Source organism: Nycticebus coucang, chromosome 3 (genome assembly GCF_027406575.1).
Source record: "Nycticebus coucang isolate mNycCou1 chromosome 3, mNycCou1.pri, whole genome shotgun sequence".
Lineage (NCBI taxonomy): Eukaryota > Metazoa > Chordata > Mammalia > Primates > Lorisidae > Nycticebus > Nycticebus coucang.
The window spans coordinates 145,129,067-145,146,136 of NC_069782.1; the positions used below are offsets into that span (position 1 = coordinate 145,129,067).

The following is a 17,070-nucleotide window of genomic DNA, read 5'->3' on the forward strand; positions in this document are numbered from 1 at the left end:
ATATACAATTTGAAATACTCTCATCGAACTGGTTAATGGGGCCTTCACCACATTTTCTTAGTTATTGTGTTAAGACATTTATATTCTACCCTTAGTAGATTTAACATGTACCCTTGCAAAATGCACCCTGGTCTCACCAATTACCCTCCCTCTACTCATTCTCCCCCCCTCCCTCTTCTCTTTCCCCTTCATCTTGGGCTATATTTGGGTTATAATTTTTATATGGAAGTGTGGATGCTTATAAATTAGTTTCATAGTAGGGCTGAGTACATTGGATACTTTTTCTTCCATTCTTGAGATACTTTGCTAAGAAGACTATGTTCCAGCTCCATCCAAATAAACATGAAAGAGGTAAAGTCTCCATCTTTTTCTAAGGCTGCATAATATTCCATGGTATACATATACCACAATTTATTAATCCATTCATGGGTCAATGGGCACTTGGGCTTCTTCCATGATTTAGCAATTATGAATTGGGCTGCAACATTCTGGTGCAAATATCTTTGTTATAATGTGATTTTTGGTCCTCTAGATATATACCTAATAGAGGAATTGAAGGATTGAATGGCAGGTCTATTTTTAGATTCCTAAGTGATCTCCAAACATTTTTCCTAAAGGAACGTATTAGTTTGCATTCCCACCAGCAGTGCAGAAGTGTTCTCTTTTCTCCACATTCACACCAACATCTATGATTGTGGGATTTTGTGATATGGGCTAATCTTACTGGAGTTAGATGGTATCTCAAAGTGGTTTTGATTTGCATTTCTCTGATGATGAAGGATGATGAGCATTTTTTCATATGTCTGTAGGCCGTGTGCCTATCTTCTTCAGAGAATTTTCTCTTCAAGTCCCTTGCCCAGCCTGCGATGGGATCACTTGTTCTTTTCTTGCTTATACGTTTGAGTTCTCTGTGGATTCTGGTTATTAAACCTTTGTCAGAGACATAACATGCAAATATCTTCTCCCATTCTGAGGGCTGTCTGCTTGCTTTACTTACTGTGTTCTTGGCTATGAAGAAGCTTTTTCATTTGATCAGATCCCAGTAATGTATTTTTGGTGTTGCTTCAATTGCCCAGTTGGTCCTCCTCATAAAATATTCTCCCAGGCCGATTTTTTCAAAAGTTTTCCCTGCACTTTCTTCTAGTATTTTTATAGTTTCATGTCTTAAGTTTAAATCTTTAATCCAGTGAGAGTCTATCTTAGTTAATGGTGATAGGTGTGGGTCCAATTTCAGTTTTCTACAGGTCGCCAGCCAGTTCACCCAGTACCATTTTTTAAAATAGGGAGTCTTTTCCGTTTTTAATTGGCTTATCGAAGACCAAATGACGGTAAGTAGCTGGGTTCATCTCTTGATTTTCTATTCTGTTCCATATATCTACCTCTCTGTTTTTGTGCCAGTACCATGCTGTTTTGATCACTATTGATTTGTGGTATAATCTGAGGTCTGGTAGCATGATTCCTCCTGATTTGTTTTTATTTCTGAGTAATGTCTTGGCTATTCAAGGTTTCTTCTGATTCCATATAAAATGAAGTATTATTTTTTTGAGTCTTCTGATTCCATATAAAATGAAGTATTATTTTTTTGAGGTCTTTAAAGTATGACAGTGGAGATTGCATTAAAATTGTATATTGCTTGGGGTAGTATGGACATTTTAAGTGATGCTTTCTTATGAGATTCAGTACTAAACATAATAGATTACATACAGTATTTCTAGTCCAGCGAATTTTTGTCTTTATATATTAAAGCTTCCTGACTTTTGTTTCAATATTCATGTCTCAGGAGATGTTATTTATTAAGGTCCAAATGAAATAACAGTTATGTGTCTAATATTAATGTTTATTGTGTCTTTTGCTATTTAGATCCAAATGAGGTATTAAAATTTAAAAAATTGAATTCTCAAAACTGTTTTGAGGACTTCAGCAGACTTGTATTTTATTCAATATGACTGTAGTCAGGGGACTGGGATTTTACCTGTGCTTTATAGATTTTATCTCATTATTTTACTAGTCATATTGTGTACTACTTGATTTATTTATCCATATGCTCCTTATAAGTTATAAGAATAGAAATCTATTCTTCAAAACAAGCTATCTTGAAGCATATTTCAATGGATATAGTCTACAAGCTTTAGTACCTAAGCTAAGAACTGTGCTAGGTATGGAGAGGAAAAGGAAGACACGTTCTGTGCCCTTGAGGAACTTGTAGTCTTACTGTGTGGAGACGTTATAGCATTGTGATTATAAAGTACTTATAAAATAATACAAGACAACACATATAAAGTATGTAATGTAAATCTTATTTTGCATTTTAAAGATGAATACAAAAAATGTCTTACACTATACAAATCTTTTCTATTAACTGAGGTAACCTAAAATGTCTAATTAATTACTTCATTCTGATTTCCTTTTTTTTTTTTTTCACTTTGAAGGCTCAACAGTTTTCTGAAAAATCCTTCCTCTTACAGCTTTTGAAAACTCATGAAAATGCTTTAGAAAGGCAATGCAGTGAAATTACAAACCAAAGGAATATGCTTCTCCAAACCTTTGTAAGTCTCTAGCCACTTTTAAAAATCTATTTCACTAACTGTGTCAAAAGTATTTAAATACACTTAAGTGCACTTTTAGGAAATTATCCATATGCATATTGGCAGATAGTACTGTTCAGATACAGAAAGGTATTAAGTGCTATTTAAAACCAATTGGTAGAGTAATATAGTTTGAAAGAATTCTGTTGGCAGGAATGCAATATAGAAATTATTTGTAATTGTAATAAGAACAAAAAAAATGAACATGATTTGAATTGCTCGGTCTTTGAGACCTTGGTTTTAATGCTTATGTAAAGCAGAGGGGCTCACACTTTAGGCATATGTATGGATTGGGGTAAAAGGATGAATTTTGTATATCTTTTTATCCTAGAGCCAACAGTCTGAGCAATAGTTTTGAATGACAGGGCCATGTTAGAAATATTAATCAACACTCTAAGAAAATACATTTAAGGTATTAAAATAACATATCAAAAGTCAGAACCAACAGACTGGATGGTTTTGAATGACATGGTTAGTTTCAAAATATGTTCCAAAATTGATTGACATCTCTTAGAAAACATAGAAAAATATAGTAATGTTTAGATTCTAGCATTGTGAAAAAGTTTCGGTCCTTAAATTGTCCATAGTTTTTGGAAATTCTTATTTCTATGCCATGTTAATATTTCATAAAATGTTCCATATTATTGGAAGTACTGATTTTGAAGTACATAATATAATTTTACCTTCACTGTCTACATTTTAAAGGGTTTTCTTGGCTATCTTTATTTGGTTGTTTCCTATAAAGCAGTAATTCCTTTGAGTCTAGATTTTAATTTTCAAGTTTGGTCATTTAATTGTTTCACCACCCAGTTTCATACTACAATGGCCTATATGATTATGAAGTTTAATACACAAACACAGATAGAATGTTAAGTGGTAGAATTTCTATCTCAATAATTCTCCCAAAACATTAAGGAGATATCTTTTGTCTGAAGATAATTGGTTTTAATATATAATAGCTTCAGTTTTTTCTTAATATTACTAGAAGAACAAAGCATTTTTGTAGTAAAATAAGGAAATTTAATTTTATACCTTTGTTGTTAGGAACTCCAAATGATTATATTTTAAATCATTAAAGAAAAATATTATGTGTATTGTGACTAACACCGGTATTTCATCTTTGTTTGTTTGTTTGTTTTGTTTTTCAGGAGGCTACAAAGAAAAAAGTGATAGAAGAGGAGGAAAAATTTATGAAGGATATTTCAGACTTCAATAATGAGTATGAAATAACAAAGAAAAGAGAACTTTTGATGAAAGAAAATGTCAAGATTGAAATCTCTAACTTAGAAAAACAGGCAAACGTTTTGAAAATGGGTATGAATACATAGCACCACCTCATTTATCTTACATTAATGAAAATAACTTATTTTGAATTAAGTAATTTTTTCAGAAATTTTACTTTTTAATAAGCAAATTGGATCACTGTATAGCTATTCTTTTACTGTGTCTTAATTATCCTAATGTATTTTTTATTGTGAACAGTCTCAAGTGCTTTAGAAATACATGTGATGTGCGTTTTCAACAATTAAATATCTGTTAAGTAATAGATACTATTCTATAAAAGTCAAAAGTAGGGAAATTAAATCTGTAAGCAGACACTTACAGTATAATATGGTGGAAGCCACAATAAATGTTAGAAGTGGTACTGTAATTCTCATTCTGCCATCAGTCTAATATAAACTAGGAAATAAGATCACACAGTGGGATGGGGAGAGAAATACTAACAGGAAGATTTTTGGAATCTATTATAAGATCCTGAATAAAGCAGTTGCCAAAGAGAGGAGGGGATGAAAAAAAAAAAGAAAAAAATTAGATGGTTATTGTGGCAAGAGCCTGTAGTCGTAGCTTCTTGGAAGACTGAGGCAGGAGGATCACGTGAACCCAGGAGTTTGGGGTTGCTGAGAGCTAGGCTGATGCCGTGGTACTCTGTCCTAGACAACAGATTGAGACTCTGTCTCAAGATAAAAAAGAAAAGAGTATTAGATTTTTATTTTTGCCCTCAAGCCATTTCTTACTGCTGAGAATCAAAGAGGAAGGCATTGTATAAAAAGGCTACCAAAGAAGTTTATTTTAGTTTCTAGGACAATAATTAAGGAAAAAAATGAAAAGATGAATGGCTAAAAGGACAATATGGAACTTAAAAACAAATCCTAAAAAATATTTATATAATCTGAAAAAAATGAGGGCGGAGGTGTAAAGGAGTAAAAAGTACAAAACAGACAGAAAATGAATAATAAAATGGTTTACCTAATTTCATCTGTAGTCACTGTTGCTTAACAATAGGGATATGCTCTGAGGAGTCAATACATAGGTGATTTCATCCCTATGCAAACATCATAGAATGCACATAGACAAACGTAGGTGGTTACAGCCCACCACACACCTAGGTTATGTGGAAGAGCCTATTGTTCCCAGACTGCAAAGTGGTACAGCATATCACTGTACTGAAATGCAAGGGTAAATATGTCTCTCTACCCATATCCAAACAGAAAGTTACAGTAAAAAAAGATACTGTCTAAAAGATAAAAAAATGGTACACTTGTATTGAGCACTTACTATGATGGAGCTTGTGGGACTGTAAAGTTGCTCTAAGTGAGTGGTGAGTGAATGTGAAGGCCTAGGACATTACTGTAAACTACTATAGAGTTTATAAACACTATACATTTAGACTACACTAAATTTATATAAATTTTTTTTCTTTTCCCAATAATAAATTGACCTTAGCGTGCTGTAACATTTTTACTTCATAAAAGTTTTGGTTTTTGAGACCCCACTGAGACCACCCACCCACCCACCTCCTTCCTTTCCTCTCTCTGCTCTCCCCTTCCCCCACCCCTGCCCGTGTACTAGGTCATAAATTGTCCTCATATCAAAATTGAGTACATAGGATTCTTGCTTCTCCGTTCTTGTGATGCTTTACTAAGAATAATGTGTTCCACTTCCATCCAGGTTAATACAAAGGACGTAAAGTCTCCATCTTCTTTTAATGACTGGTATACATATACCACAGCTTATTAATCCATTCCTGGGTTGGTGGGCATTTAGGCTGTTTCTATATTTTGGCGATTGTAAATTGAGCTGTAATAAACAATCTAGTACAAGTGTCTTTATGGTAAAGGATTTTTTTCCTTCTGGGTAGCTGCCCAGTAATGGGATTGCAGGATCAAATGGGACGTCTAGCTTGAGTTCTTTGAGGATTCTCCAGACTTCCTTCCAAAAAGGTTGTACTAGTTTGCAGTCCCACCAGCTGTGTAAAAAGTGTTCCCTTTTCTCCACATCCATGCCAGCATCTGCAGTTTTGAGACTTTGTGATGTGGGCCTTTCTCGCTGGGGTTAGATGATATCTCAGGGTGGTTTTGATTTGCATTTCTCTAATAATTAGGGATGATGAAATTTTTTTATGTGTTTGTTAGCCATTCATTTGTCTTCATTAGAGAAGGTTCTATTCATGTCTCTTGCCCATTGGCATGTGGGATTTTTGGCTTTTTTCATGTGAATTAATTTGAGTTCTCTATAGATCCTAGTTATCAAGCTTTTGTCTGATTCAAAATATACAAATATCCTTTCCCATTGTGTAGGGTTGTTGTCACCTTAGCTGTACAGAAGCTTTTCAGTTTCTTCAAGTCACATTTGTTTATTTTTGTTGTTGGAATTGCCACGGAAGTCTTCTTCATAAAGTCTTTTCCCAGCCAGTATCCTCAAGTGTTTTTCCTATGCTTTCTTTGAGGATTTTTATTGTTTCATGCCTTAGATTTAAGTCTTTTATCCATCTTGAATCAATTTTTGTGAGTGGAGAAAAGTGCAGGTCCAGTTTCAGTCTTTTACATGTGGATATCCAGTTCTCCCAGCACCATTTATTGAATAGGGATTTTTTTTCCCCCAGTGTATGTTCTTGTTCGGTTTATCAAAGATTAGGTGGTTGTAAGAATTTAGTTTCATTTCCTAGTTTTCTATTCAATTCCAAATGTCTATGTCTCTATTTTTGTGCCAGTACCATGCTGTTTGACCATTATGGCCTTATAGTACAGCCTAAAATCTGGTATGGTGATGCCCCTGGCTTTTTATTATTAAGAACTGCCTTAGCCATACTTATTTTTTTCTGGTTCCATACAAAACAAAGAATTATTTTTTTCTAAGTCTTGAAAGTACAATGTTGGTATTTTAATACAGATGGCATTGAATCTGTAGGTTGCTTTGGGAAGTATAGACATTTTAACAATGTTGGCTCTTCCCAGCCATGAGCCTGGTATGTTCTTCCATTTGTTAATATTCTCTGCTATTTCTTTTCTTAGGGTTTCATAATTTTCTTTATAGAGGTCCTTCACCTCCTTTGTTAGGTATATTCCTAGGTATTTCATTTTCTTTGAAGCTTTTATGGTAAACACAATTATAAGAGGGACTTCACCTAACAAATGCAATCAATGTAACCTGGTCTCTTGTACCCTCAATGAATCCCCAACAGTAAAAAAAAAAAGAAAGAGAGAGAGAAAGATAACCACCTTAATAAATAGACCAGATGATAAAAAAAAGTTTTGATTTTTAAAAACTTTGACTTAAGCTATAATAATACATAGCTTAAGACACAAATATTTACAGCTTTACAAAAATATTTTTGTGTGTTTTTATTCTATCAGCTTTTATCTATTTTTATTTTTTATTTATTTTTATTAAAGCATAGCTGTGTACATTGGTATGATCTTTTATCTATTTTTAAATGTATTTATTTGTTTATTTTACTTCTTAAAATTTTCTTTAGATTAAAATGTGTGGGTCTCACATGAATTTTATTGTCATTTATTTTGTTAGGAAAAAGCCCCAACTACACATCTTTTTCAGATAAACCCTTTTATTCTGTGAAAACAGAAATGACTTTAATAGCCAAAATAATTTTTAAAAGAATACATAGTAAAATTTAAAATTTTATACTCTCATATTTCTAAATTTACTAACAAGCTACAGTAATTGGGATAATGTGTTGTGTGTCACTGACTTAAAAATCGGCAAACAGTTGTCTATTTTAATTTGCACACAAACTTTATGGACACCCTATAGATCACTGGAATAGAAAAAAATCCAGAAATAGCCATGCATGTGGTCTACCAGTTTTCAACAAAGATGGTAGTGCAGTTCAGGGGGGGAAAGAATGGCTTTTCAATAAATGGTGCTGGGACAACTGGACATTCATTGCAAAATGATCCTTAACCCATACTTCACACCATACTAAAAATAGCCTAAAATAGACATATACCTACCTAAACATGAAAGCTGTAATTATGAATCTACTAGAAGAAAACATAGTAGAAAATCTTTTCCATCTTATAGTAGGCCAGTGTTTTTAATCTCACAGCACATTTGAATCTATAGTTAAACTTCCATGGCACACTTAAATTACGTTATCAAAAAAAAGTTAAAGAAAATAATATACTTACTGTGCTTTGTACTTCTTTTGAAAATACTTTAATTAATGATCTTAAAAAATGTTCATGGCGGGCGGCGCCTGTGGCTCAAGGAGTAGGGCGCCGGTCCCATATGCCAGAGGTGGTGGGTTCAAACCCAGCTCCGGCCCAAAAAAAAAAAAAAAAATGTTCATGGCACTCTTAAGATCCTCTCACAACACCCAGTTGAAAATTACGGGACTAGGCAATGATTTCTTAGAACACAAGAAACATGAACCATGAAAGAAAAACACATTGTATTTAATATAAATTTAAAAGACACTTAAGAAAATAAGAAGACGAACTACATCTTGGAGAAATATTTGCAAAAACTATATCTGCTAATGTACTGTTATCCAGAATATAATGAACTCTTACACCCTAAAAAGAGGACAAAGCCAGTTATAAAAGGGAGGACATTTTTGAACTTTACAACAGAGTACTAACAATTAATGAACATGTGAAGAGATACTCAATATCTTTTTTTTTTTTCGTAGAGGCGGAGTCTCACTTTATGGCCCTCGGTAGAGTGCCGTGGAGTCACACAGCTCACAGCAACCTCCAACTCCTGGGCTTAGGCGATTCTCTTGCCTCAGCCTCCTGAGTAGCTGGGACTACAGGCGTCCGCCACAACACCCGGCTATTTTTTTGTTGCAGTTTGGCCGGGGCTGGGTTTGAACCCACCACCCACGGTATATGCTCACTGAGCCACAGGCGCCACCCGATACTCAATATCTTTAGTTATTCGAAAAATTAAAATTAAAACCACAGTAAAATATCACTTTGTATCTATTTAATTGAAGTTAAAAATCTGATTATATCAAGTGTTGTTGCCAAGAACGTGGGCGCATCTGAAATGCACATGGTAGTGAATGGTACGATCACATTAGAAAATAATTTCACACTTTCTTTAAAAGCTCAGCATAAATCTACCATATAGCCCAGCCACTCCACAACTGTTTACTCCATAGAAATGAAACCCAACCCATGTTTAAAATTTTTGGCAGCTTTATTCACAATACCGAAAACTGACCATAAATGTCCGCTAAGAGGAGAGCAGACAAACAAAATTGATATATCTGTGTAATAGAATACTCAGCAATAGGAACAACAGATCTGCCAACACCACATGGATGCATCTATGGTACAGTGAGTGAAAGAAACCAGACGCAGTGCAGACTAATTATAGTGACCAGAAGCAGATCAGTGAGTACCTAGATCAAAGTGGATGAACTGTGAAGGATCACAAGGAACCCTTTGGGATTGAAGGAAATTTATGAGTTAATGCCTGACATGAGTTCACAAGTGTAAATGACTGTCAAGACTTATGGAATTATATACTCTAAATGGAAGTACTTTATGTTAATTTTTCCTCTATAAAACTGATAAAGGAAAAAAGTTTTCAATATCACAAGTACTTATAGGAGCTCTCTAATTTGTGTCTCTTTTTCCAGAAATGCGGGTTTATTTTAATAGATTTGCTTCCAGGGTATCTGATGCTGTTGTTCATACTTTAGAAAGTGTCTAGGTATTTCATAACATTTCCACATGAAACTTAAATCTCCATAGTGATAGAGACTGTGTTTTGTTTAATTATGTATCCCCAACAGTATGAATTCAGTTGATGACTGCTTGACAAGGAGAAGCAGAAGATGATATGAGAACCTATAATAAGTAGACCTAACCTGGACTAGGTAGTTAAGGAAGACTTCCCTGAACAAGTGAGATCTGAAGGATGATACTGATTAGTTAAGAGAGGGATTTGAGTATAGATGTCAATTAGATAGTAATATATTTAAGTTAGGAGCTCAGAGAGAGGTCAGGGATGGAGCTATTAAATTTTGGGAGTCACCTAGGAAAAATGTCTTGAAAGAAAATGGAATGAACCCCGAGGAACACCAGAATTTTCAAAGCACAAAGAGGAAGAAAGTCAGCAAATAGTCTAAGAAAGAGCTTCAAAAATATTAGACTACTTTACTGTGTGGAATCAGGGTCACCTAGGGGACAGAGTATTTGAGGAGTGATCAGTCCATGTTGACTGCTGCTGAGCTATCAACCAGGATAAGGACAAAGCAGCAGCATGCAGGGGTCACTGCTGGTCTTTAGAAAAAGTAGCAAATGGAAGTAGTAAGAGAAGGCCAGAAGCCAACTTGTAATGGGTTGAACAAAAACTGGAAAAGGCAACCAGGAGCACAGATCAGACTTTGAAGAACTTTCTTCATGGATAAAATAGAGAGTCCAGTAAAAAGGGGGATTTGAAGTCAGGGGAAGGCTTCTAATGGGAAAGTGGGATATTCTTTTTTATTTTTTTTTCATTTTTCTTTTTAAGATGGAAGATATATGAATATATTTAAATGCTAGTATATTGGAGCCAATAAAGAGGAAAAGTTGAAGTTACAAAAGAGAAGCAAAGTTCCAAAAGAAGATAAATGGTGTACAGGTGGCAGGACTAGTAGTGGTGTTTATGAAGAAGAAAACAAAACAAAGTAAAAATAAAACTCAGCAAAGAACCCAAATGACCATCAATAAGGCTCTCTATTTTGAGTTTATATCTCATTATATTTCTGTGAATATATTTATGTGGTAAAAGCTAATGAAACTGCTAGGTCAGAGGAAAACTTTATTGAAACATAATGCCAAATTATGCTCCTTCAAACATTGAATTAATTATTTTTTCTATCAACTATGTTTTCTTATATTATTTTCCCTTACCATTACGGAACTGGGTATTATCAATAATTTTAATGTTTGCCATATAACAAGTGAAGATGTTCTTATTGTCATTTTTATTAGCATTTCTTTAATTTTGCCTGAAGTCAGATTTCTCTAATAGTTTATTTTCTTTATTGTGAACAGAAAAAATATGTTCCTATTCTTTGTTCATCTTTCTGCTTTTTGTTTCTGCTGACTTTTAAGAGCTTTTATAAATTAGTTTTCTCTCTGTCACGTGTGGTGTAGATATGCCTCTTAGTTTATTGTTTCCTTTTGACTTATTGTGCATGTGTGTGTGTGTTTGCGTGTCATGTACCAAGTAGAAATTTAAAATTTTGGTAATCATCTTAATCAGTCTTTTCTTTCATGCTTCTGGATTTTGTTTCTAGATTAGAAGGGCTTTCTCTACATAACATTAATAAAACAAGGTTTCATTTCTCCCATGTATATTATATATCCTTCTCTTTAGGTACAGGGTGTTAAGGATCCATCTTTATTTTTTTCCAAATGGCTCATCAGTTATTTAACACAATTTAATAAATAATTCACCTGTTTCCAACCAATTGGAAATTATACATTTGTCATTTTAAATTCATATTATATGTGTGTACATACACATGCAAATTTGTCTTTTTGAATTCTTTTTTATTTTCCTAATTATTTCATTTCAAGGATGATTTAATAGCTAGCAGGGCAATCTTCTCTCCTTTTTATTGATTCTCTTGTATTTATTTTACTAGATAAAATTGTCTCATTTCTGAAGTTCAAAGAATACTGTATTTTAATTAAAATTACATTAACTCTATTAATGAATTTAGGGAGAAACGATACCTTTCTACTCTTGATTTCTGTTATCTAAAAATGAGATATTTTAATTAAGTCTTGCCTTTTTCATGTCAATATTTTCTAAGTATATCGCTTCTCGGCCTTTTGGCTAAGATCAAGTGTAATATTTTCTAAGTATTACTAAATTAGAGAATGTAAATAGATTTTTTTCTCCATTTTTTTAGTAGTTATTTATTATTTACAGGTAAATTACTTTTTTGCATATTCTAACTTTTTAACATATCACCTTATTGAACATTCTCTTATCATTTGCATTTGATTTCACTGGGTTTTCTATGTGTAATTGTGTAAGCTTCAACTGTTGATAATTTTGTCTGTATTTTCCGATATTTACTGTTTTAAAATCGAATTTCATTGACTTATACTTTTAGAACACTGTTAATAATAGTGATGACTTCTGATAACTTCTCTTATTACTAACTTTCATGGAAATACTTCTAGTTTTAGAAGTATTAGCATCTAGCATTAGTATTAGTATCTATTATTAATCATGATGCCAGATTGAAGATTTCTCTCTCTCTTCTCCCTTTCTCTTCTCTTCTGTTGCAACCCTTCTTCCCTCCCTCCTTCCTCCAAAAAACCTTCCCCTTTTAAGGTGATCATATGCTTTTCCTAATTTAATCTATTGAGGTGAATTTTATTACTAGACATCCTATCATTAACCTTCCTTAGTTGTGGCCTCAGTCTTCAAATATATTACTGAATTTTATTTGATAATATTTTCTTTAGGATCTTTGCATCAATATTTATCAGTGAGATTAGTCTTTTGTGTGTTTATATTGATTTTACAAAAAGAATGTAAAAGCTTTCATTTTTCTCCCATTGGAAAAATGAAAATACTAGAAGTATCTTCTTTAAGGTCCAAAAGAATTCACCTGTGAAACTATTTCTGGTGACCCTTTCTCCTTGGTGGTGATGGTGGTGGTGAAGAAAGAAGGTATTCAGATTTTAAGCAGATGGTAGAGCCATTTTCTCAAAATAGTTTAATTTCTATTTGTCTTCTTGCCTGTTGGTGTTTGCTCTTCCATTCCCTCTTCTAATTTGTGCCACCACATCTATTATTTCCTGACCCTTGAGTTTTCTCCTTCCTTCTTCCCTCTAACCTTGCCCACTGAGTTTTTAGCCCACAACTATTAGTCAGCCAGTTTCATTGGATTTGGAATAATTTCAATCTTTAACTCTTCGTATCTGTTTTTATTCTTTTTTATTACTTGGTTTTTTTTAACCCTCGTGAAACATCTTCTTTGATTTATCATTTTTTAATGCCAGAGTTGGGTTCTCTTCTCTCTCTTTGAGGTTGCTAAAATACTAACATCCGTATATGTATTTTAAAAAGGTATTATTACAGCATTATTCTGTCATGCCTCTTAATTCATTCTATTTTAAAATATCATGATAAACATAGCAAACCAAGCTCCTCAGCATATTTTCCATCCTTACGCAGCCCGGTGCCTCTCCAGCAGCTTCCTTGTGCTACAGGCATACTGGCCTTGTGTTTCCTAGATTGGTCCATGCTACCTCCTGCTTCAGGACCTTTGCATATGTTCTACTTGGAATGTTTTTCTTATTCTTTATCTAATTAACTCATTCTGATCTCAGCTCAAATGTTATTCCTCAGGAGTGCCTTCTCTGATCCTCTACCCTCCCAATGTCATATTAAGTCAGTTCCTCTGGGTATGTTCTCTCATTGTTCTCTGCACTTTACTTCAAAGTATTGTAATTACATGCTTCTGTAATGATGTTACTCAAGTCTATCTCCCCCACTGAAGCATAAACTTTCACAAAAACTAGAACTGTGTTTTGCTCACAAATGTATTTCTGAAATGCACTTAGTACATTCATTCATTCATTTAATAATACTTACTTTGTACTTTTTGTTTATCAGACACTGTTATAGATATTGCTGTTGCTGTAGTGATCAAAAACAGAAGGAAAAAAATGCCTGCCATCATGGAGCCTGCATTGCAGTAAGGGAGACATAAAAGAAAAAAGGAAGGAAGGAAGAACGAAAGAAAAGAGTAAAGGAAGGAGGGAGGAAAAGCAGGAAATTAGATAATGATAAGCCTAAAGAGAAAAATAAAACAGGGAAGAAGGATAGATAGATCAAGGGTAGGTTTGGAGTGGGGTTGGTGGTAGGATTTTAGATAGATGTCCAGGGAAGACTGCACTAATAAGGTGAGGTTTCTTTTTTTTTTTTTTAATTTCAGAATATTATGGAGATACAAATGTTTTGGTTACATGAATTGCTTTTAGACAGTTTGAGTCAAAGTTACAGTGTGCCCATCACCCAGGTAGTGTGCATTGTACCCATTAGGTGTGAATTTACCCATCCCCTTCTCTCTTCTCCCATCTGCCGCATTTCTGAATGTGTACACAAGTGCTGACCAATTAAGGTAAGTTTTGAGTAAGAGCTAAAAGAATAAAGAAAATAACCAAAGGAATACATGGAGGAAGAGCATTTTGCAGATGGGATAACTAATGCAAAGCCCTGAATTGTTGACAAAAAGCAAAGAGCCTGAAGTCTTTAAATGAGGAATTCAGAAAATTAAAAACCTTGTGGCCATTCTAAAAACTTTGACTTTTACTAAAGTGAGATTAGAAGTCATGGGAGGGTTTTGAAAAAACAAGTGAAGGATCTCATATTTTAACAGTATTGCTCTGACTGCTACTGGGAACACCCTTAAGCGAAATAAAAGCAGAAACTAGATGAGAAGTGATGATGGTTTAGATCAGGACATAGTTAGAAGTGATAAGAGGTATTCAGATTCTGAATATATTTTGAAGTTAAACAAAATTTCATGATGAACTAGATGGGGTGTGGTAGAGGTGGTAAGGTTGACTTTCAAGTTTTTGGCCTGAACAATTAAAAGTATAGAATAATTAGTATTCAGTATATATTTGTGACATGAATAAATATTATTTATTTTAAACATCTGATAGTTCATACATAAGAGTCCATCTCTTGGCTTCAAAACAATTATTGTCATAACATTTCTCTCAAAATGTTCCTCTTACTCATTTCTACCAGTTGGTGAATCTTTTTTTTTTTTTTTTCTGGATAAGAAATAAGAAGTATATTACACTTCTTTGCCTGGTAGTATCCATTAATGATTGGCAATGTACAGACGAGAAAGACAACTCATCACATGTTAAAAGACGGGAATGAATTTTGATTACTTTAGTTTGGTTTAATATTCACAACTATAAAACCTGGATATTCATTAGAATATTGTGGGTTTTAGGCAGTGGAAGAAATTAAAATGATCACCACATCAATTAAACCTTAACAAAGTTATAAATAAAAATAAAAATAAAATTAAAAGGAAGCAATAGTAAAGTGGGGGGAAAGTTACCACAAATAATATTCTATTCTGTATGCTTCATAAAGAATTAACACATTGTTTTGTTTTTTTCTTGAATAATCGATCTTCCACCTATGCCTTTTCCATTTAGCCTATAGGATAGGGACTAAGAAAAATAATATATTTCAGGAATATTTAAATTCAAAATTTCTCCAGTCTTGCCTAAATTTTACAAAGGCATTATCATAGAATGTCTGATAGATCAATGAATAATAAATAAAATATTTATCTTTTTTTTTTTTTTTGTAGAGACAAGAGTCTCACTTTATGGCCCTCGGTAGAGTGCCGTGGCATCACACAGCTCACAGCAACCTCCAGCTCCTGCGCTTAAGCGATTCTCTTGCCTCAGCCTCCCGAGTAGCTGGGACTACAGGCGCCCGCCACAACGCCCGGCTATTTTTTGGTTTTGCAGTTTGGCCGGGGCCGGGTTTGAACCCGCCACCCTCGGTATATGGGGCCAGCGCCTTACCGACTGAGCCACAGGCGTCGCCCAAAATATTTATCTTTTTTAATCTCTTAAAGATTGTGTAATGGTATCCATCCTAGAATACCTGTCTGAATTATTGTCATGCAATTATATTTAAATTTTCATTTATTAAAGGAGCAGAAGCTTAAGTGTGAACCTATTAATTTTATTTTTAAAATTATCCGCTTTTAATTACCTACACCAGTGTACAAAAACATTATGAATAATAAGTAATACTTAAAGTCAATTATATGATTTATTTTTTTTTAGTTCAACATACTTCTTGAGTATCTACTATGTGTTCTGCATATACTATGCGAGGCACTGTACAAGAATTAGAATTTAAAGCAAAGTCCCTGTTTTCAAGGAGCTTATAGTCTTTTTTTTTTTACAATTTAATTTCAACTTTATTAAACTGATCTATTAATACAATTTTTACCTTTCTTACTTTTGCAAACAAGAGTCTACTAAGAAAAGCTTGGGAAAGGAAATTATTCATCTTAAACATGCTTGAATGAAGGAGCTTATAGTCTAATGTGGAAGAGAGACAAATAGTAAAATGATAACTTAAACATTATGTGGAGAACTTCCTCTTATGAATCATGATAGTAGTTTTATGGAATTTTCCCTCTTATCACAAACAACTAGAAGACTAGAGAAAATAATACGGAAAACTACTTTTGGATATTGAAGATAAGAGTTAGTGCAGGACTGATCTCAGAGAGAAGGGAAATAAATGAGATAAGCCCTGATTGCCCTAGCTTCCTACCTGGATGCAGTTTGGGGACAATAGCAACTTAAGCAATGCAAAGTGGTCTAAATTGAGGACACAAAGATTGAAGTCCAGGGAGACCAAGTTAACTATAGTATTCAGGACAAACTACTTGAGAGGACAGGTCTACATAGGGGAAAAGCTCCAGAAATTTGTATAGAGCTCCCCTGAATCATTGGATGTATAGTAACCTGGACATACATGGGGAAAAGTCCACTGGGATGAGCAAAGCAAAACTACTGGGGTCAAAAAGTGAACGATATAAAGAGCTCATATGGGAATGAGAGATATTCATATTAAATCTTGTAATAGAAACATTTAGTTAAATAGAATACTACTATAGTGGGATTAAGTTAGCTGTAGATTAAATGCTCTTCTAGATCCACCATAAAGAAAATTTTATAAACGAGACTTGAACCTAACCGAAAAGTAGCTTAACTTCTTTCTAAAATAAACATGGGCATGCTTTAAGGGATGATAGAAAAAATTTTAAAAATTCAACTAAATAATATTAAAGTATTATAATTAGTAATAGTATCCAAAATACAACTTCTGGAATCCAATCAAAAAATTAATAAACATGTAAAGAAGCAGCAAATTATAGCTCATGGAAGGGAAGAAATTGAGTCAATAGAAACCCCAGGAATAACAAAAATGATACAAATAAAAGGAAAAATATTTAAAATTATTTTAATATATTTAAAAACAAGAGCATAATGAAAAACTAAATGTAAGACATAAAAATAACTAAAGACACAGAAAAAGAATATGACATGTTTTTCATGAGAAAAACATTTAATAAACTTGGAATCAAAAGAACTTCAACTTGATAACTACTTCACCCAGCCCCTAACTAGATTTTTGGAAAAGTCCATAGCTAATGTCATTACTA

General features: G+C 33.5%; 1 protein-coding gene and 1 pseudogene across 1 annotated transcript in view; both read left to right on the forward strand.

Annotated features, from left to right (window-relative positions):
- Nucleotides 1-17,070, forward strand: part of CCDC172 (coiled-coil domain containing 172) — a 67,967-nt gene that overhangs the window by 30,249 nt on the left and 20,648 nt on the right. Inside the window, exons 3-4 of the mRNA XM_053585145.1 lie at nucleotides 2,430-2,546; nucleotides 3,734-3,899. Of these exons, the coding sequence (XP_053441120.1) occupies nucleotides 2,430-2,546; nucleotides 3,734-3,899 (283 nt within the window). The remainder of the gene's footprint in view (nucleotides 1-2,429; nucleotides 2,547-3,733; nucleotides 3,900-17,070) is intronic.
- LOC128582969 (uncharacterized) lies at nucleotides 11,647-11,739 on the forward strand (annotated as a pseudogene).